The sequence below is a fragment of the Melozone crissalis genome, unplaced genomic scaffold (genome assembly GCF_028551555.1).
Source record: "Melozone crissalis strain CALT ecotype California unplaced genomic scaffold, PUWL_Pcris_2 ptg000198l_1, whole genome shotgun sequence".
NCBI classification, from domain to species: domain Eukaryota; kingdom Metazoa; phylum Chordata; class Aves; order Passeriformes; family Passerellidae; genus Melozone; species Melozone crissalis.
The window spans coordinates 1393025-1414510 of NW_026535962.1; the positions used below are offsets into that span (position 1 = coordinate 1393025).

The 21486-nt window shown below is 43.0% G+C and overlaps 1 protein-coding gene across 3 annotated transcripts; it reads left to right on the forward strand.

Moving 5' to 3' along the window:
- The first annotated feature begins 88 nt into the window (after positions 1 to 88).
- SRPK1 (SRSF protein kinase 1) lies at positions 89 to 21231 on the forward strand. Of its 3 annotated transcripts, none has more exons than XM_054293992.1 (16): positions 89 to 141; positions 227 to 287; positions 8496 to 8614; positions 9541 to 9649; positions 10062 to 10149; positions 10309 to 10396; positions 11744 to 11850; positions 12502 to 12667; positions 13688 to 13713; positions 14208 to 14421; positions 14659 to 15102; positions 16498 to 16598; positions 17488 to 17595; positions 18934 to 19003; positions 19476 to 19568; positions 20263 to 21231. In XM_054293992.1, the coding sequence occupies exons 1-16, from the start codon at positions 129 to 131 to the stop codon at positions 20445 to 20447; spliced, it is 1992 nt and encodes a 663-aa protein (XP_054149967.1). In that variant the 5' UTR covers positions 89 to 128; the 3' UTR covers positions 20448 to 21231. The 3 variants fall into 3 exon arrangements, with proteins under 3 accessions (XP_054149967.1, XP_054149969.1, XP_054149968.1); XM_054293994.1 differs by having other exon boundaries at positions 14662 to 15102; XM_054293993.1 differs by lacking the exons at positions 89 to 141; positions 227 to 287 and adding an exon at positions 4093 to 5421.
- The last annotated feature ends 255 nt before the right edge of the window (positions 21232 to 21486 follow it).

Genomic DNA, 21486 nt, shown 5'->3' on the forward strand with positions numbered 1-21486 from the left:
GGGCTGGGCTGGGCCGGGGCGGCTCCGGGCCGGGAGGCGGTGGCTCCGCGCGGCTGAGGCGGCCGAGCCGCGCGTGCCCAGCCCGGCGGGCGCGGCGCAGGCGCCCGGGGCCGCCGGCGGTGGCGGCCATGGAGCGGAAAGGTGAGCGCGGCGCGGCCTCCATCGTCCCGCGGGGCCCCCGCAGGGCCCGCCGCCCTTCACGCCTCTCTCTCCTTCTCTCCCTCAGTGCTGGCGCTGCAGGCCCGGAAGAAGCGGACCAAAGCCAAGAAGGACAAGGCCCAGAGGAAGTGAGTGCGGCCGCGGCTCCCTTCGGGCGGCATCTCCCGCCGGCACCGCCGCCTCTTTGTTCCCCCGGCCCTCCCCGCGGGGCAGGGACCGCCGGGCCCGGAGGGCGCTGGGGGCAGAGGAACGTGCGGGCCCCCCGGGCCGGGCGGGTTTGTAACCGGAGTTAACCGAGCGCACGTTTCGGGAGCGGAGCCGGCGCAGCGCGTGGCCCGGGGCGGCCGTTTTGCCGCCCGGCTCTGGCCGGCTCCGCTCCTTGGGCTGCCCGGGGCACGGCAGGCTCTGCCTTCCCCGCTTCTCCCCGAAAGCCGGCCGGGGAGCTGCCCTGGTGCTCAGGGATGATGATGGGCTGCCCTTGCCGGCTCCCCTTGGCCCGGAGTTGTCACCGTCCCCTCTCTCAGTCCCCGGGGCATTCAGCAACTGCTGCCTTTAGGAACCGGCTTCTCTCCACTCTCTCCTCTCTTGACTCGCTTTCCCCCTGAGATTTCTTTTTTTTTTCTTGCCGAAAGAATGCCGTGGTGTGTTGTTTACTTGGTTCTCTAACTTTGATGCTCTCGTGTGGCTTCTTTCTCACCGCAGGAATGTCACGAGTCTTTATGTGTGGAGAACTTTTGGAGGCAGATGTAGAAATTAGAAGAACTCGAGTAAATACCAAACAATGGCTTTCAGCAGGCTGCACTGAGTGCTGTGTTCAGTGCTGCTCATGGGTTTCTTTCTGCTGAAAGGTGATGTCAGTCCTAGAGCTGGTTCTGTACACTCCATAAAATGCTGCTTATTCTGTAAAATCTCTGGTGACTCAGGATGATTTTACTTGAAGGTGCCTAGGACCAAAGATAGTGATGGTAAGGCTTTGGCGGTGGCAGTTGGAGGGTTTTTGCTTTAGGCCTGGAGTAATGCTTTCTCAGACACATCACAGGGGTTTAAAATATTTTTTTCTTGTTGCCTTCAGCCAAGAATCAGTGGTTTTGAGATGGGGCTTTTGAAGAGTGAGGAGCTTTAACCAAAGTATTTGGGAGCCATGCATTATGGTTCCGTGCTATTCCATTCGTGTTCCTGTTATTCTTGAAGGTAGCATTAGGACAATTTCTGAAATGCTCTCCTCCTTCTCCAATTTCTGTATGAATAATCCATTATCTCATTCTATACATGTAACTTTTTTCTTTCTCTAGCTGCAGACCAGCTGTACTGACTCTGCCAGCAGAGTTCACAGTGCAGCTGGAAGGTTAATTTCTGTGTAGATTTTGAGGTTGCTGAATGATAACTTTCAGAGCTGGCATGTTAGGGGTTTTTAGTGAATCTTTTTTTAACCACATATCCAGGACAGGTTAAATGCACTGCTGGTTAGCTCTTGATTTTGCCACTAACCTTGATTTGAGTGCAGAGCTGTGTTATTTGTCAAATGCTGTGTTTATATTCTTACACTTTATGCTTCAACCCTTTTCTCTGCTACCATAAGTTTATTAGATTGTATCTCAAAAATTAAAGACACTTGCATGTGCTTTGTGCTGTGCAATTAAATGAACTCAGTGTCAGCCTCTAGGTACAGTTCCACAACATTTATTCTATTTAAATACAAAGCTGCTCTAGTTAAATCTTCTAAAATAGGCTTAACTGGGTTGTTTAATGACTTTCCATAAAATCTATACTTGAAACCACATGCAATGTGCTTTTAATATCTAATGTTCCATGATAGTTTGGATCACACATTCATTTTTTTCTGTAATACATTTTTTCTTTACATTTGCAGTAAATAGCATGAGACAATGATTTTGAAAGGTTGAGTTTAGTATTTTGAATTATTATATAAAATTGCAGAGAATGTTCTGAAGGGAGTAAAAACAATTCAAAATATCTTTCATTTTAAAAATGAATTACAGCTGCTTTAAGCTTACCTACAAACCTAATATCATTAAGAACAGAACAAAAAAAACCTTTTGGAAAGGTTAAAAGAAACTGGAAAGTTACTTTTTCATCATCCAGTAGTGAATATTGCTGTTTGCTCGTTTAGATGAGACCAGTCTAAACTGATGATTTACAGAAACACCTTGTAAATATTAATTATGATTCTGTGTATAAGCTTTTTTGTAGGAAATGAATATATATTTTTGAAATGAATATATATTTTTATAGGAACCTCAACCATTTTCTTAATCTTCTGCAAGTTCAGGATGATCCTATTTCTTTCACTCCTTCCTGTCTCAAAAGTTTCATTTTCTGTCAGTGAAGTAGAGCATGCATTTATCCTAACACTCCTTTAGAAAGAGAGCAAGCAGAGTTTCTTGGAACTCTGAAGGTGAGAACCTGTAATTTCCATTGCACTCATATTTTTTCATTCAAATACAGAAGGGATTATCAAACCATGACAGGACACAACTGAAATTTGCTGGTTTCCATAGAAATCCCTTGGTTTGTGATAGCTGGGCTAGCAGACAGCTCCACAAACAGCTTGTAAAGTGCTCGTGTGGGGGAGTGGGGATGGGAAGGAAGAAGTTTTGATTGACTGTTATTTGTGTTTTAATACCTTTCTTATGTGAAAGCCCGTACTTATCTTCAAACTGAGCTCCCACAGATCTGCTAATCAAAAGTATGTCTTGGTGCATCTGAGTACTGGTATTTAAAAGTTAAATGTTTGACCATCTCCAATCTTCTGAGTTCTTGATAGTGGTGTTCCTGTAGCTCTGGGATAGCAGCAAGTATTGTGGATCTGCCCTACTGGCAGAAAATACCAGTTATTTACTCAGAAAAATAGGGATGCAACTGTTAATGAGTTGCAATAATCACAAAATAACATGGATTGTGCACTCATAAGTCCCCCACCATCAATGATTTACAATTCAGTTGGAATTTCTTGAGGAGAAAGGCTGCAAAACACTTTGATCATTTCATACCTGAATCATGCTGGAAGTTGTGTGAAGTTTCCATATTCATTGAGCACGAGGTTTGCCAGCAGATCTGCGTGTGAGCTCTCATTCTCCCTCTAGATGTGCCTTAACATGAAATTACAGGCACACTAAGAAATAGTAATGAGTGCAGCCTGCAAGCATTCCTCCTTAAAGAGACATTGTCTGCATGCACAGATGTGGGAATGGGAGAGGGGTTTTAAATCCTGGCTTTTCACCATGCCATATGGAGCTTCTCAAGTGAAAACACGGAATCCTTCAGTGAGATCCTGCTGGGTTGGGTGTGGAGCCCAGCAAACCTCTGGCTGGGTGGTTGAGGTGGAAAGAGGAGTCCTGGGGTGTGTTTGCAGTGCCTTTATCTGGTGCCTGCAGTGGGTTTGCCATTCCTCCTGCCTTCACCGATCTGAGTTTTGCTCGGGGCTTTTAATGGGTGCAGTTTGAGCCCAGCAATAGGGGGTGACACTGCTTACAAAGCCTGTGTTGGAGGCTACTTAAAATTAGGAAAGCATTTCCCTTCAGTTTCCTGCAGATGGGCGTCATCTTTGCAAATTGCAATGGAGAGGCAGACAGAGAGGAGTAAGGAGAGCATCTTTTTTTGTTAGTGTGTATTTAAGGATGATGGGTGTGACAAAAGCGATTCGGCCTAAATGTACCTTGACTTCCTTGCTTGAGGGTGGAAGGAGTCTGCTTTTGTATCTATTCAAGGCAAGCAATGAGGTAGCATGGACAGTATTTCTGCTGTTTTAGGGACAAGGAAGAATCTTTTCTGTCCAAAACAGAGTGTTGAAGTCACTCTTGAATAGGAAAACCAAACACCTCCTTTCAATTTTTTTTTTAATGTAAGTTATTGGAGCAGAAAGAACACATTCATGTTTGATGGTGCAGCTGAGTGTGGAGACTTGGCTGTGTGTCTGGTAATTTATAGAGGGCACCCTTCCTTCTCTGCAAGTCTGTAAGAACCCACATTGTGTGGCTGAGATTTCTTAATCATTTTTTGCCTTCCTTTTTGTGTGTGGACCAGATAAGTGATTCCACTGAAAAACTGGCAAGAGAATTCCACAGTGTTTTTCCAAATTGCTTTAACACCTTCTGTAAGGAGCAAGTGAGTGACTCAAATCTTAGCTCCTGCAAATAACTTCACCATCCCTGCTGTGCATTGCAGGGGTTGGGTGATCTCTTCAGTGAACATGGAGCAAAGTCTTGTCTACAGTGGAAAATTTTGGATGTTTTTAGTTCCTTTTCGAAGATGCACAGGTTTGGCTAAACTATTAAAAGCATTCAAACTTCTGTGAGGTTTTAAGAGGAAAGTGTCTTAGACGTACAAGTGGATGAAGACGATTTTTTAAACCTCTTGCTTTAAAAGTGCAGGGGCAGCATCATTGTGTCTTTCACTAATAAAGTCCTCCCTAGGAGAGAAATCTCCAAATTGTTACTGTTCTGTCACATTGTTGGTGACTTGTTTCCCCTATCACTTACATAAACCAGCAGGATAAACAGGCACAGGAAATGACTGGGAATTGTGCATTGTTGGAAGATGATGTTAAGTACCCGCTGCTGTGAAAAATACTCAGTCCAACTTTTTCAAGAAGATTTGACTCCTTCTGCTTGTTTTGTCATTTTAAGCATAAAGGATAAGTTTTTCTTGTAACTCTGGAAGGGGAGGTGTGGAATTACAACAGAAAATTTATTTTTCCTTTGAACACTCTTTGCCTGCTGAGTGATTGTGCTGGAATTCCTCTATCAAAAGGGTTTCTCTGTCGACAATTACCATGGTCCCTGTCTTCATCCCAGCTTTGAATCCACCGGGCTATTGAATAGGCAAATAAAACCGGCTGGTTGAGGAAGATGAAACAAAGCATCTGCCTGAATTTCTAATTTCATTAGAGGGAAGAAGAGACACGTAGACATCAAGAGGAGGGGATGAGCGTTTGTGCTCACCCCCCTGCCATGAGTGAGTTTGCAGGAGGATCAGCTGAGAGCGAGCCCCAGCCTTGCTGCACGGTCCTTCACCTGCAATGCAGTGCTGGGCAGCTGCAGCTGGGTGCTGGAGGCAAATCCCTCTTCTCCTTCACTCTTGCACAAAGCTTTGCTGCATTTGAGGAGAGCCAGCCCCTGTGCCTGCTGCTGATGTCCCCCTCCTTCCCCAGCACTGTGGTGCCTGACTTTTGATGGCTTTTTCGAAAACTATTGGGCTGTCTTCAGGAATATCTTTATCCATGGGAGGCCGTGCTTCTTGCAGGTAGGTTCCCCTCTCTGATTTTGTCTGGAGAATTTGCAGCTCTTCAGGGAATAAGGACCTTTGGGAGGGTCTCTCTAGATGTGGATTCACATGAATTCCATAGAAGACTTAGCATTTTGCCTTAGCTTTTCTGTTCCACGTTGTTTTTCTTAAGTAAAATGTTGCTGTGTAGTTGTAGAGAGACCCTGCAGATCCTGTTCATTCCGATGATTAATTAGCACAATGAGAGAGCAAAAGGAGAAGGTGATCATGGTGTTCTTCTGTAGATCAGAGGTGGCTAGAAAAGAAAAAACTACCCTAGAACACCTGGGTTTTAATGTGTAAACAATAATTTAGTATAAAATTTTTATATACTTTATCTGCATTTTGCAATTTTGACAACAGCTGTTTCAGCTGTTATCTCTAAATACTGGGCATGGATTTTTCTGCTGTCTTTAACAGCCTTTTGTGCCTTTTAGAGTACTGTCTTTGTGAGCAAAGCAGACAGATGAGGCTTGTGCTTTTGTATATAATTTTTCTTAGGTATTAATACATGTTCTGCGCTGATTGATTCTCTCTTAATCCCTATCTTGGGCTGACGTGCTCATTTCAGGGGAAGAGCAGGGTGGTGTGTAACAACATCAAACAAATTTTGACAGGAAGGCAAAAGAATGAGGTGTATTTTGGAGGTGATTTCATAAAGGAAATAGCACTGTAGAGATGTGTGTGACCTGAATTGAGCTTTTTTACATTAGCTGGTATCATAGACTCTAGTGTAGAAGTGAAACGCTTTTGGATCCCCATGAAAGACTGAGCTGCAGACTCCAGGGTGTGTCGTGTGTGAGCCTGCCAGCAGCAGGATTAGTCAGCCCCTTAGGAGGGGCACAGAAAGCTTCCAGGAGAATGGGCTTTAGTGCTTCCAGTAACTTCTTCCTCCATGCATGGAATTGCTGTTACTGAGAGCCACTGGGACTGCAGAATGGTGTGATGTGTGTGTCTGCAGCACTGCCACTTCAGGGCAATTTTCTTTAGAGTCCTTTTTAATCCCTTACATCCTGTGCAGTTAAAGCAGTGAAAATCCTGAAACAGCACTGGGGAGAATTACTCTTTACTACTCAGGCTGTATGTGAGGTTCCTGGCTTAAAATCTTTCTGTCCAGCTCCTGTTCTCTTTACCCTGTCTATAGGATTTGTTGTCTGTGAGCATCTAATGTCCCCTTCAACCATTCTGTCTGTGCTCATTTCTTGCCTTTGCTGCCTGCTCTTAATTTGGGCATAATGTGTGACTTTATTTGTATCTCAATTGTCCCAAAAATGCAGCAATTTTAAAGAAGTTTTTGACCTCTAAGACTTTCTGCACCCCCTACTGCAGGTTTCCTTCTTCCTACCCCTGACTTATAAATCAGTGACTAAAAAGTCTGAATACTGGATATCTCAGGGCTGGATCAAGCTGCAGGGTTCTTGATAGAACTCTCATTAGCTTGGCAGTTTATGGTTTGAGACCACTAAGCTGTTCCTGAATTTAAAAAAGCCAGCAGGACTTACTGACAGCAGACTGAAGTAAATGTCTGGTGGTGTGTTGTGTCTGGCAATGACCTTTGTAGCTCTTCCTTGTTTAAATGAACTTGAGTTGTGGATTTTAAGTGACTGCAAATTTACTTACCAGGTTGGAACACAAGATTTCTCCCTTTTTCTGATGTTTAAGGTGGCTGTAGTTTGAGTGTGTTAGCAGTGTGTTTACTGTGTGAGGTCTCAGCACAGTGCATGTGTAGTAGGTCAGTGCTGAACATTCATTCTGCTGTATAACTGTTCCAAATGAAAATATTACATTTTTCCCATGGATTAAGAGGAGTTAGTACAGCCCTGATGTGACGTGCAGGAGTCCAGCTCAGGACTGAGTTGTGAAAATTGCATCTGAGGGCCTGCCTGTGTTGCTGGCATAGCCACTGGGTGGGCAGTTCTTCCTTCTTGCAGCAAAATGAGCTGAATTTGAAGGAGGGTGCTGAAGGCACCGGTGTTATCTGCTCTTCCCTGCAACAACAGTTTCAATAGAAGAAACTTCCGTGAATTCACTGCTGGGAACTCTCTGTGAGGAATGTTATCTGAGCTTGTGTCACTGTCTAATGAAGTTTGCTGCCCACTTCTTTGGACAACTCCAGCTTTTTTTAATATCTCCTGAGGAAAGGAAACTGAATGTTGATATCTTGCAGTACTTTGCCCTTAAATCCTGCCAAAGCAAGGGGTCTGTAGGCATTGCTTTCATTACAAATGTTTGCTTGTACAGGGGTATCTTGACTCTTTGTAGGCATTTCATTGTTCCCTGTAATGCTTTGTAAAGTAAATAAATTACCTGATTTTGGTATCAGCCTTTCATGAGCTGTTTGGCTGTGATCAGTGTGATGCCGTGACAGAGCTGAGGTGTGGGAGATGTTTTATTTGGGGGGCACAGGCTGTGTGTGAGGGCATGGAGGTGGCCTTTGCTGATGTGGCCTTCATGAGCAAGAACTCAGAGTAGCACATTTGATGGAAAAATAAACACATAAAATGAACACTTTTATTTATGATTGTGGGAGTGAAAAACCTCCACCACCTTAGTGCCTGATCCAATCCCTCTGCAATCACAAGCTCTCAGGAGGGTTTACTGAACATCTGCTCTGTGTCCTCCCACTCTCCCTAGTTCAGACAACTGTAATAAACTTTGGATGTTGAGTCAAGAGATGAGCTAAAGATGCAGCCTGCCCCTTGAGAACAGGAGAAATAAATGTCAAGATTAGGGGCTCTAGGGTTCTAAAGTGTTAGAAGCAGAAGGACTGTTAAATATTCATTTGACCTTGAATGTCAAAGGAACAAAGGCCCACAAGTTCTAAAACACTGGTTAACTTTTTCTTTTCCAAAAGAAAGTGAAGACTAATTGATATTCGTATTTAAAATAAAATCAATCAATATTTAAATTTTCCAGTTTTACCTAGGATAACAGAATATCAATCTGCTTTAGAGAAAGGCAGAGAAGGGGTTCAGAGGCTAATATTTTGGTGGGATCACTCAGCTTTTAAATCTATTTTATCTGTGTCAGAAATGCAGTGTGATCTCTTTCAGACCCGACACCCAGCACCGCAGCCTTGCTGCTCAGTCCGAGAGTGATCTTCCAGAGCAAGAGGAGGAAATCCTGGGATCGGATGATGATGAGCAAGAGGATCCAAATGATTACTGTAAAGGTGAGTTTGCCTGTTTTAAGATGCATGATTTTCAATGCAATCAAGGAATCCCCTCCATTTCCCATTTGCTGTAGATAATGAACATAAACTCCCTCTTACATTAAGAGTACTTTGAAACTTCATATGAAAATAACATTTTTCAAGCCAACATGAAATGGAGAAGGTGGTCTCCAAGTATCCCTCTGTTATCAGTCAGGATTTGAGTTGCAGAACTGTTTTTAATGCATAAGTTTAAAGCTGTTATATTTTCCTCTGTGCCAGAGGGCTTTCAATATTGATTAAAGCAAGTAGGCATCTAATTATTTTTTTTATTTCAATGTAAAAGGGACAAAAATCCTTTTCATATTCTTTGGGTTTTCTTTTGAAGATCAGATCATTATCTTGATATCCATTTTTCAGAAGAATTTGTTTCTGCAAATAGCCTTCCCCTGTTTCTCTGAGCAGAAACAGAGCAAATACAGAGCAAATGAAAACACCAAATTTCTCTGAGCAGAAATACAGAGCAAATGAAAACACCAAATCACAATTTCTTCTCTTTGTTCTGTTTCCTGCCAGTTCCATCTTTGGCTTTTCATGCTTTTGCTTCTGTGATGGAATCCCCCTGTATAGTCAGTAGCTTGAGAGATATGAAGGGTGCAGAGGAGACTTTCCTGTTTTCAGTGGCAGAGTGCCTTCCAGTCAGCAAAATTGCAAGGAGAGCTGTTTGGATCTTGGTTGCAGTTCCAAGTTCCAGATCTTGGTTACCTCTTTCACGTTCTAGGCTCAGAGCACACAAGAGCAATGCTGATATTTAGCTGGAAGATTCTGTTACCATCACAGCCTGTTTTCCAAAGCAGGTGTTTTTCACTGGGGAGATGTTTAGTGGTGCTGCAGTGATTGTGGTGCTCGTTCCCCACAGCTGCTCTCTGGTTGCTGTGTTTCTCCAGGGGGTTACCACCTTGTGAAAATAGGAGATCTCTTCAATGGACGCTACCACGTGATTCGGAAGCTTGGATGGGGTCACTTCTCCACCGTGTGGCTGGCCTGGGACATCCAGTGAGTGCTCCTGTTCCAGCTGCTGTTCCTGCCAGGCATGCACAAACCTGGGCAGAAAACCTCCTTTCACTTTTAGATAAAACCACAAAGCATTAGCTGTCCACATCCCAGAACAGGCGTTTCTTCTGATATTGTGCATGCAAGTGTGTGGGAGGGACTTAACAGGACAAACCATATCTGTGGGAAGAGTTGTGTTCAGTCTCTGACCTATTTTTCCATATTTTGAGAAATGACTAACACGAATCTTTTGTTAAAAAAAGACTCAAAGACAGTCTTTTGAGTGTTTCAACCTTATTTTTCCATGATGCATGAAATAAACTCTCTTGCATGCAAAAGAATTGGGATAATCCTGGAGAATAAGTTCTTTGTATGAGCATTAACAGTTCCCAATTTACTTGCCATGTGTGCACAGAGGGAGGAGATTTGTGGCAATGAAGGTGGTGAAGAGTGCAGAGCACTACACAGAAACAGCACTGGATGAAATCAAATTGCTGAAATCGGTGAGTGCCTGAGTTGGGCTCAATTTTATTTTACTCTTTTTTTCTATTTTGGGGAGTTTTCATTTGTCACATGCTTGATATTTCCAGATCATTGAGAATTTGTGTAGGAACCAGACAGTGCAGTGGATCTGACATCACAAAAACCTCTTTTCTCTGCAGGTCCGCAGCAGTGACCCAAACGATCCAAGCAAGGAGAGAGTTGTTCAGTTATTAGATGACTTCAAGATTTCAGGAGTGAATGGTTCCCGTATCCTTTTGTGGAATAAAAGCCAAGAATTGAAAAGATGGGAGTTTCTTGGGCAGCTGCCCTGCTTTGGCAAGCAATGCCCAGGCATCCCTTTTCCTGCCCAAGGAAAGCTGTAGGAGGATCTGCCTCCAAACTGCCTGCTGAGCTCACATCCAGGGTGATGATTCAGGCTGGTGTCATTTGTGTCAGCACTGCCTGCTTGTGCTTTTCGTGTTCTGCCACCAATTTGTGAATCGGGACTGAGTGGCTGTGTCAGAGCTACCTCTGAGGCAGGAGAGCCCATCTACCTCAACCCCTCAATTTTGCCAGCAGCCTGTTAAGAACCTGTTATTTCAGTGCAGCTTGTTAAAATCAGTAGCTGAAAATAGCACATGAGCCATCTATAACTTGAAAATAAGCTTGGTTATCAGGTTATGGAAACATCTTACTTTGTAATTTCTCAGTATTGTTAGGATGTTTGCAGTGTATTGCTCTGACAGTGGGAACAACCTTCTCACAGGCAGTGATTTGTAACAAGTGCTAATAATGGATCCTTAAAGTTTGAAAGGTGGACTTTTATGCATTGTTTTCACTTTGAGATAAGTTAAATTTTATTTCAATGAGAATTGCTGGGCTGCTTGAGAGAATTGAGCTGCAGATTATAAAATGTAGACCCATAACGCATTTTCTCTAATTTTTTTTTCTGAGTAAATGTTGATTTGAGCTTATATTTCTTCCACTCTTGTGAAATGTTTGCTTTCTGCCAGTGTAGATGAAAAGGAGCCTAATAAACTCATAGAAGTTTGGCTTCATTGCACTGAATATGTCACTGGAGTGACTGTAGCTGTTGAGATCTTAGAGCTCAGAAGCAGATCATATAAATATAGTTGAAATCCAGGCTTGTCAAAAGTTTGTTTTGCTGATAAAGAGGCAAAGGAGGGCAAAGAAAGTGACTTTATTGGTCTGAAGATTACTTATGAAATGGAAATTTTATTATCTTTTCAGGTAATGCGGGTACAGAGAGATCTGGCATTGAGTTTTGCCTGGGGCAGAAGCGTAGGCTGTTCCAAAACACACAGTAAATAATGATGTACATTTGTGCAGCTGGCTCCCACTCAAAGCAGGAGGTGGCTACTGCTGCAGTGGCACCTTTGTGCAGCTCCATCCTTCTGTATTTTATTTTATTTTAGGTAATGGCACTGTTGTGTAGGATAGAATGGTGCTGTTGAGGAAGGCAAGCTGTGTCAGAAGGATGAGGGTTCTTTAACATAAAGTGCCCAACTGGTTTGGATTTCTTTTCATCCTCAGTCTTTGGAATTTGGGGTCCTTGGGTCTGGATGTCCAGGTTTTTCCTTGATTCAGTGCCAGATATCTGTATGGTGTTTGAAGTTCTAGGGCATCATCTCCTGAAGTGGATCATCAAGTCAAATTATCAGGGTCTTCCTCTCCCTTGTGTCAAAAAAATCATCAAACAGGTGAGTTCCAGTTCTGACTGCACTCTTCCTCTTGACCCAGTTAAAAATCTTTCACTGATCTTTCTCAGATCCAAGCAAACAAAAGTTAAAAATCTGTGGTATCTCCTTCATGCAACAAAATATTCTTGGGTTAGTACTTTTCTCTACTGTAAGCTCCTTCTGCTGCAGATAGTTGTTTTCTGACACTTAAACTGTGATGGTTTTTGCTTTTAACCTCTTCTTACCTCAGCCATTCCTCATAAGTGAAGTATTTTTTAAAGCTGTGACAGTAAGCACAGTGCCTAATGATGGGAAGAGCAGGAGGAACTGGTTCTCCCTACTGGGTGGTAGCCTAAGAAGAAACACCTTTCCACATGGGAGGTGCAGGGGAGGAGGAAAGTGTGATTTTATTGTAGAGTATTAAAATTAGCTTTTTCACCTGTGGTAAGTTAAGCTATGAGGGTAAATAAGAGTATTTTAAAATGGTAGCTAAAATCTGTATGCAAATCTGTTATTGTGGAACTGGGCTGTAACCACTGATCACAGCAGCTCTGACCTGGAGCACTCTCACACACACAAACCCTTTCATTGGCCATCCCAGGCACTTTTGCATTTTCACTTTGCTCCCAATTAGATTGTCTAATGGCTGACTTCCTTCTCCCTTGCCTGCAGGTTCTTCAGGGTCTGGATTACCTGCATACCAAGTGTAGAATCATCCACACAGATATAAAGCCTGAGAACATCCTGCTGTGTGTGAATGACCAGTACATTCGCAGGCTGGCTGCAGAGGCAACAGAGTGGCAGAGATCTGGGGCTCCCCCACCATCTGGCTCTGCAGGTGAGTTTTATTTTCTTTTTTTTGCCCTGAAAATTGATGCTATTTCTCCCACATACCCCCTAATCATCACTAAGGAAAACTTCCTGAGTATGGTAGAACAATAATGCAAGTAACCTTTGAAAACCTGAGTGTAAATTGGGAAATTAGTCATAAATTGTAACTCAGATGATGGGGAAGGCAGTTTGTGTCAGAAAACAAGAGGGAGGATAAATGCTCACTGGAGGCTGCTTTTAACAGCAGCTATTATAGAATTCTGTGGATTCTGTAAGCTGGCACTGGTAAATCAGTCTTATGTAGCACAGTGTTGGTGCACTCAATATGGAACTGGTGTAAAAATGTGGCAAAATTCTCACATTTCCTTCAAAAGTTTATTACCTTTCATTGCATGATGCTGGAAATGCATTTGATGAGAGTTTCAACAAGATGAGTTACCTGTTGTCAGTTTGGAAAACTGTAACAAAACCACCTTCCTTGACATGCAAACATCCTTAAAGGTCTGAGGGCAAATTGTCTTGTGTTCCTCCTCAGAATATCCATCTGTAGTTGTGTGTACTTTTCAAAAACCACTGCAGTGTGTATGGGAAGGCTCTGTCAGTCATAATCTTACAGCACCAACATTGAGCTGAACTGATCACAGCATATCTTAGCTTAAGGAAGCTCCCTTAAGTTTGGTATTTTAATGCTTTGATTTGCATTTTCATTTGGGTAGGATGCATAATGCATGCAGTAAATGAAGCTACGTGGCAGGAACTCTTTGATATCAGTCAAGCAAGTCTCCTGTCTGAAACTTGAATTTTGCATTTGCTCATTTGATGTTTTTATAATTTTTTTTATTGTTGTGTTTTTGTAGAGAAATGGGCATTCAAAATCACATTTGCTGATATCATTAAAATGTTATCAGATCACATAGGAAAAATGCACCTTAACATCAGAATGCCATTGCAGGTTTTGAGTATAGCCATTCTGATTTACTGATCTTCCTTTCCCATTCTGATTTACTGACTTTCCTTTGCCTTTCAGTGAGCACTGCACCACAGCCTAAACCAGTAAGTGTAAAAGCTTTCACCTGTAAGTATGCATCTGCTGATAGTATCTCCTGCACTGTTTCATAATCCAGTCAGCATTAAGAGAGACCAGTCTCATATCAGAAGGAAAACGTGTGATTTGGGTTTGGCATAGGCATCAGGTTCAATGCTGTCTTGGACTTGTAAATGGTATTAGTTCATTTATCACCAGAACAAGGAGTTCTTGTGGTGATCTCAAGCTCTGTTGGGAAAGTGACTGTTCTGTGGAGTCTGAGATCTCCCTCACTTGGAGAATAATGTTGGTTTTTCATGTCAGGGCAAAAATGCATTGGTAAGAGCTATACACAAGTAGTTCAAAACCCAGAATAGCTGCTTTTTATCTGGGAGAGGAGCTGTCTCCAGCATTTTCATCAGAGACTGTTTCCTCAGCTCTAAGATAAATTAAACCTTGGTGCATTTTAAATTTATTGAAGTATAAAATGTTAAGTCCAATTTCTCTGCTTGCTTCTGCGTAGGCTGACAAAATGTCAAAGAATAAGAAAAAGAAGTTGAAAAAGAAGCAGAAAAGACAGGCTGAGTTGTTGGAGAAGCGAATGCAAGAGATAGAGGAAATGGAGAAGGAAGCAAACCCTGAGCAGACACAGCCTGAAGAGGAGGAGGAAGCTCAGACTCCTGTGGAAATGCTCATAAAAGTCAGTCCATCAGAGGAAAGTATCAACAAAAAGCCAGGTATGCACCTAAAGCATTGCCAGCATGGCATGGACAGTGTTGTCTCATGGATGTGGGGAGGGTGTACCTTTAGCAGAGGTGGCTGCTGTCATTTCACCTGGGAAATCTCCTGTTGCAGTCTGAGAGAATGGCTGTGTCCAGTTCCATTTACAGAACTCCCTCTCAGGCTGCCCTTGAACACCTTCCAGCTATTTATTAAGACATATTCTGCTACATTCTCATCTTCCCCTCTTGCAGCAGAAACCCTTGGACAGGAGGGATCCAATCTCATGGAAAGCAACGTGGAAAAAGGCGCTGCAGAAATCAACTGCAACGGGGTGGTGGCCATGGCAGAGCTGACAGACTCTGGGAACGAGGGCTCCGTGCGCCTCGAGGACGACCTGCACAACGCCAATGCCTGTGACAATGCCCCTGCCAATGCCCCTGCCACCCAGCACCCCGACAGCTTGCACAGCTCCACTTACACCCAGCACAACCATGACTCAGAGCTCGGGCCCCAGGAAGCAGTGTTGGACTTGTTTGTGCCCTTGGCCCCAGAGGATTCCATGGTGTGCCAGCCCGTCCCCAGCCAGGAGCGGGCACTGAACGAGCAGGGCATCAACAATTTTCATCAGGAAAGCATCAGGACAGAGATCCCTTCAGAGGATGAGAATGAGACTAACAGCCCCACAGACAACAAAGGTATAGGAGGGACCTTGTAAGAAAGGGCTCCTTGATGTGGGAGATTTCAGCCCTTCATAATTTGAACAAAAATGTGAATTTTGTAGGCTGAAGTGATCGGAACCATCCATTTGAGAGTTTTCCTGCCAGGAGTAACCTGACAATCATACTCCAAATTGTTTGTTGTTTGTAGGTGCTGGTTGTAGCTGTGCCTGTTTTGACTTTGATTGCTTAAATATTCCTGCTTTTTAAAACCACCTATGCCTTTGGTTTTCAGTGCAGGAACATTTCCTCCTTTGAATCAGGTGCTGCTTATGTGATTTTCATTAAGCTTAGAGATTGTCACTTGCTGTTAGATTAAGGGATAGGTATGATCAGTGTGTTCTGACAGTTTGGTTCTTAATATGGAGCAAAGGTAATTTCTCTCCATTACTCAAGATGGGTAAATGTTTTCCCATTTAAAAACAAAGCTTATACAGTGTTGGGAAAGAAACCAAATTTCTTCAATGCTTTTATTTAAATATTATTTTCTTCAGAGTGAAAAAATTGTGTCTTGTAAGCTTAGGAGAAAATAAGGCATGAAATAGTGTACAGCAATTTAAACACATTCCAGGTGGGTGTATCTGTTAAAAATATGAATTGGTAAAACTGTCCATTTTTGCATCTTGTGTCCTTGCCAGGTGATAAATATCTGCTTGGAGAAGATATACTTTGTACTTACTAAGAAAAAGTATTCTAGCATTTTTTTGCCCACAGTACCACTAGGGGAGTTACATGGATGAAAAGTAACAAGAGAAATTTGGATTTTGAAACTTGAACTGCACTTTGCTGAATGCCTCTGCTAGGTTACTGACATCTTTTGCTTCTCACAGCCCTCTCCCAAATTTGCAGCTTCAAACTCTCCCAAATTTTTGGTTCAGAGGTACAGCTGGATGCCATTTAGTGACTTAATGCTTTTGTTCTCCATTGTGTCATTCAATTTTCCCCTTATTTCCTTTAGCTCTTGTAATTGTGTTGCAGCAATGAGTGATGGGTATGTCAAAAAGATGCTATAACTTGGGGACCCTTCCTTCAAAAATTTAGGAAGGCTTAAGGGGGGTTGTGAGGTTTGTTTTGTTTCTGGCAGTGCCCTTATTTCAACAAGTTTTTGTTTTTTTTAAATATAGACAGGTTGTGCTGGGAAATAGTCAGTGTTGCATATGCTCATTTATCCTTCTGCTTAATGACACCAGTTGGGCCTTAATGATGTTGTTGATAGTGCAGAGTGATGCTCATTTTATACCCAGGCATCAGGGAGGGAACAGTTCTGATCCATCAGGAAAACTTCCTGGCTGGGGAGAGCTCGGTGGGATTTGGGTGACAGATGGTGACACTGCCTATGGAGCTTTAATCAGCTGTTGTACACATTGCCTCTAGGAAAATCAGCTGCTGGGAATTTCCTTCTTAATCCCCTTGAGCCCAAGAATGCAGATAAGCTCAAAGTGAAGATAGCTGACCTAGGAAATGCCTGCTGGGTGGTAAGTTTGGTCTTTTCACATGGACTTTTTCAAGCTGCAGATTCAGTCAGTTTGCCAAGATGGAAAATAATCTGTAAAACACATCCTAAGAGCTGGCTGTGAAAGCAGTGACAGTTTGAAACTATGACAGGGAAAAAAGAGGGAAAGCAGGGACACAAATAAAGAAATGATCCTCTAAACACAAGATTTCAGGCCATGCTTTGGGTGCCTCACTGGCATTTGGTTACTTCTTACAGGGCTGTGAGCTGTGTCACACACAGAGTGTGGAAATCTGCTGTGTGAAATTGCTGAAGGAGTTTCTGGGTCTCTAGGAGAGCCTAAAGAGTTGCAAACAATTGCTCTGATGTGCTGGTTCTGTAGCTTGTCAGACCATTGCACACATGAAAGAGACTCACACAGTAAAAATCCCAAGTTTTATTCTTTGATGGTTGTGCTGTGCCGCTTTCAAATGTTTGACATTTCAAACAGAAGAAATATCTCTTTTTACTTGGCTTCTAAAATGGCAAATCACTTCAGTTCTGTTGGGAGAGATGAGTCTCAGCTCAGAATGGCAGTCAGGCTTGCAGTGCCTGGCAAGGTGATTTCTCACCTTATCTGCTTTAAGGTGGCAGCACCATGGCCTGTCTGCCAGGGCCGGGTAGGACATGCTGCAGAATCTTCCTTTATTCTGCTTTTGTGGCTTGCTTTCCTCTGAATTGCTCACTTGGAGGAGGAATATCTCATGTACAGCATTTAAACAGCACTTACAGAATATAAGGAAATAGTTAATGAGGATGTAAAATGCAGAAATGTAATGGCGATGAGCTTTGATCCACTCCAGCCTTGCAGGTTGTTGATTCTCCTCTTCTAAGCAGTCTTGAGCTGTTAACCAAACATTTCTTCTCCTTAGCACAAGCATTTCACTGAGGACATCCAGACCAGGCAGTACAGGTCCCTGGAGGTGCTGATAGGGTCAGGGTACAACACCCCTGCAGACATCTGGAGCACAGCCTGCATGGTGAGTCCTGCCAGCTGGCATCTCCTGCTCTGCCCTCTGAGCTGCTGAGGGACTGGCCAAAATCCCTTACAAGTGTTCAGCCACCTTCCAGACTTGTTGAATAATAGGTTTCCACATCACAGTTGTTTTTTTACAGTAAATTTATCTCTTTTTTTTCTCCACATGTGGCTTTCCTTTTGAAGGTTTTGTTGTCCAGCATCAGCAGATTTCAAATATTATTGTAGTTTGCCATCATGCTTTCTGGAAAAACAGGACAACCAGGCAATTCTGAACACAATGTCTATTTATATTAAAAAAAAAAAGCCTTTCTGCTGCATCTAGCACTGTTTCACAGTGCTTTCAGTAGCATTTCTAATTTTAATCATCCTCTGCAGGTTTGGAATTGATGTTTAGTCTGAGTAATGCTGAGATGAGGAAGAAGCTGTTCCTTTAACAGCTGCCAAATGTAGAATATAATAATGAAAAAAATCAGTCAAGCCAGTTACTGCATGTGCCTCTTCAGTGTCCCCACTCTGCCCCACAAATCAAAGCTTGGGTTTCATAATTTAAGCTTGGAAAAATAGACATTTTTGCTGTCTTGGAAAACAAGCTGGGGTTTTGATGAATGAGGTAAAAGAAAATGCAGAAGGGTGATGTTTTCTGTGCAGAGCATGTGGCCTGATTACACAGAATTACACAGAATTACACAGTGTGCCTGATTCTGTTGTTTGGCACCAGCAGCTCTTAAAGAAAATTGAGAATACAGAAAGTCAGGGGTGGTACAAGTTCAGTTGGGCTGAAGGTCAGTTCTGAGTACAGGTGAACACATGAGGGGTGAATGTGTTACAGAATTTAGGAGCGCTGAGTTGAAATGAGGGCAGATGTTTTTCTCATTTAAAATGTGTTTTCATCTCTGCAGACAGATGTTCAGAGATGAACTGTTTGAAAAACATGGGAAACCTGGGGAGAGGGAAAATCCCAACAAACCCCAAGCAAAACAAAACAAAATAACCAACCCCAGAAACTATAGCTTGGACATGGTGTTAGTTTTGCACAGCTCTGAAGAGGAAAGGCTAAGCATGTGAAATACCTTAACTTTGTGGTTAACTGGTGGCCCTGCACCCAAAATCCATCCCAGGTGTGCCTATGATGCTTTTAATGCTGTTTTTAAAGCATTGCAAGGTCACTGCACAGTTCAGGCTGTGATGGAATATTTCGGATTATAGCTGTTTACTGGAGTTCTGCAGGTTATTCTTTCCCACTGCTTTGCTTCTGGCCCACAGAGATTTGCAGAGTCAACCTGCAGCACATCTTAGAGTGTTTTGAAGTGATTTAATGTGCTCATTTCTGTTTGTTTAGGCCTTTGAGTTGGCAACAGGGGACTATCTGTTCGAGCCTCACTCTGGGGAAGATTACTCACGAGATGAAGGTTTGTTTGGCTCAGTTTTTCCTTTTTAAAGTGGGACTTGAAATCCAATGGTTGCCTCTTCAAAGTGAGCCTTGCCTTACAAATCAGCAATGCAAAAGCTGCTTGCAAAAAGCAAAAATTATTTACCCAAATCACCAGCAGCTGTGCTCAAGCCTCTGCAGTAAAACACTGCAATGAACTCCATGCTCTTGTTCTGGTGTTCTGCATTCCTCTGGCTGCTGGATTCTCTACATTGTGTCTCAAACTGATTGTGCCTCAAATTGCCCCTATTTGTTTTCCCTTGCTCCTTGTCTTTGTTGTTTCTTAGTGTAACCTGGTTTCAGGTGGGTCTCCTAAGTAATTTTTAAGGGATAGTGTCTTTATCCTTAAATCCCAGCATATAGAGATATCCTTATATCCCAACAAGCATAGAGAGGTTTTGTGTGGATGAAACTCATTGTCTTTTTTGGGTTTTTTTATTTTTCACATGCAGATCACATCGCATTGATCATAGAACTTCTGGGGAAAATACCTCGCAAGCTCATTTTGGCAGGAAAATATTCCAAGGAGTTTTTCACCAAAAAAGGTAAAAGGAAACAAAGCAAATATCACATTATTCCCTCATCCCTTGCCCAAATACACAAGAATGTCTTGCTAGAAATGCCTGTTTGAAATAGAAGCCAGCAAAGATGGCATCTTTGGGTCTTTCCTTTGTTTTATGAAATGCTTTATCAGTAAAACTGCAGCTAAATGTAAGGCACCTTAAATAGTGCCTGGCCTCATGAGCCATGTTGCTCAGAGCACAGAACATTATCATCAAGTCCTGAGTACCCCAGAAATGCACTGAGTCAAAAAAATTAGGTTTTGACCTAGTTTAATAACTCTGTTTATAAAACAAGCCCTTCTTTATTAGCAGTGTGTTGCTTTCTCAAACAGTGCTCCATGCATTGCATGTACCCCAGAGTCAGTGGCACAGTTTATGTGTCATGTCAAGCAGCATAATTGGGGATTTAATGAAATTAGTATTTGCTGATAGGGGATATGAAATAGCAGGAGGTGAAAAAGAGCCCTTTGAGGAGGTACATTTCTACAACAGGCTTCTAAAGCAGATAGAAAAGGGGGTTTAATATAATTGACTTTTCCCTTCAGCATGCCTAGCAGTTTGTATCCCCTTAGAGCAGTCCCTGAGCTCACCCTGTCATGTTTAGCTGTTTAGCCAGTTTTACTGAGCTGCTCTGTTCCTGTGTCTTACACTCAAACCATTTGTCTTGGGTTTTCAGGTGATCTGAAGCACATCACCAAACTGAAGCCCTGGGGCCTTTTTGAAGTGCTGGTGGAAAAATACGAGTGGGCCCAAGATGAGGCAGCTGGATTCACAGACTTCTTACTCCCTATGCTGGAGCTGATCCCAGAGAAACGAGCTACAGCAGCAGAATGTCTCAGGCACCCCTGGCTTAACTCCTAGAAGCTTCCAAGCAATGCCACAACGTTAAACTCTGGTTTACAGCATAGCCTACACACCCAGCTGCCCTTTCCCAGATCCATTTTTCTCCTTGTTCACTTTCAGTGTGGAGTTCTTCCTTCAAGGCTTCCAAGATTTTAGATAAATCTAAACCTGTTCTGCTGAGTTTGTTTGTGTGACTTAATGGGGACTCTCCTCAGCCAGTGGGCATCATCTGTGTTTTTGCCTTGGTTGGGCTTCACCAAAGACTGTTTGACTAGAATAAGAGATTTTTCCTCAGTCTCCTCACTGTAAAGCACCGTGTGTGACAGATGTGAGCTCACCCTGCTCGGATATCTCCCTTAGCTAAATTCCAACTCTCCTTCCTTCCTTCCCATGAAGATCTCACTGACTCAGGAGTCAATTTTCCCACTGTTGATCAGTAGCTACTGGTGGGGTGAGAAGTAACAGTTGGCATCAAGGTGCTGCCAGATCCTTGGCAGAGCAAAGACCTTGAAATCCTCCATCACTCTCTAGGTGTCTACTGTATTCTGTGTTCTTTGCTTTCCACTCAGAAACGTTTATTTAGTCCTAGCTGCTTTTGGAAGAGCTTCTTAAACCTAGGTTTTAGTATGCTTTATTTCTCCCTCCAAAGTGCCCTGTCCATTTACTTTTTCTCCTCCCCCGTGCCCATGATAGTCAGAATAGTTTCTGGATTTGGTGATGTTTTCTACTCCAACACCTGTGACTAAAAGGTGACACAATCAGCAGAAGCTGGAGCTGACTCAACGCACAACCCTCAGCCTGCAGAGAGAGCCTCATTGCAGGCACCTCTCAACTCTTAATTATAGTGAGCCATACGTTTTTGGGGGGTTTTATCCCTTACTGGCACTTTTTTTGCCTTGCTTGAGGTGGTATTCATGAGAGATTGGCTTTCACTGATGCAGTCTGCTCTGACTTTTCATTTTTGACCATTCACTTTTTCTTTTTTCCCAAGGGAAGGGTTGCAGTGCCTGTGTCACAGCCATGCTGCAGCCCTGCACTTTGAAAATCAACACTTGAA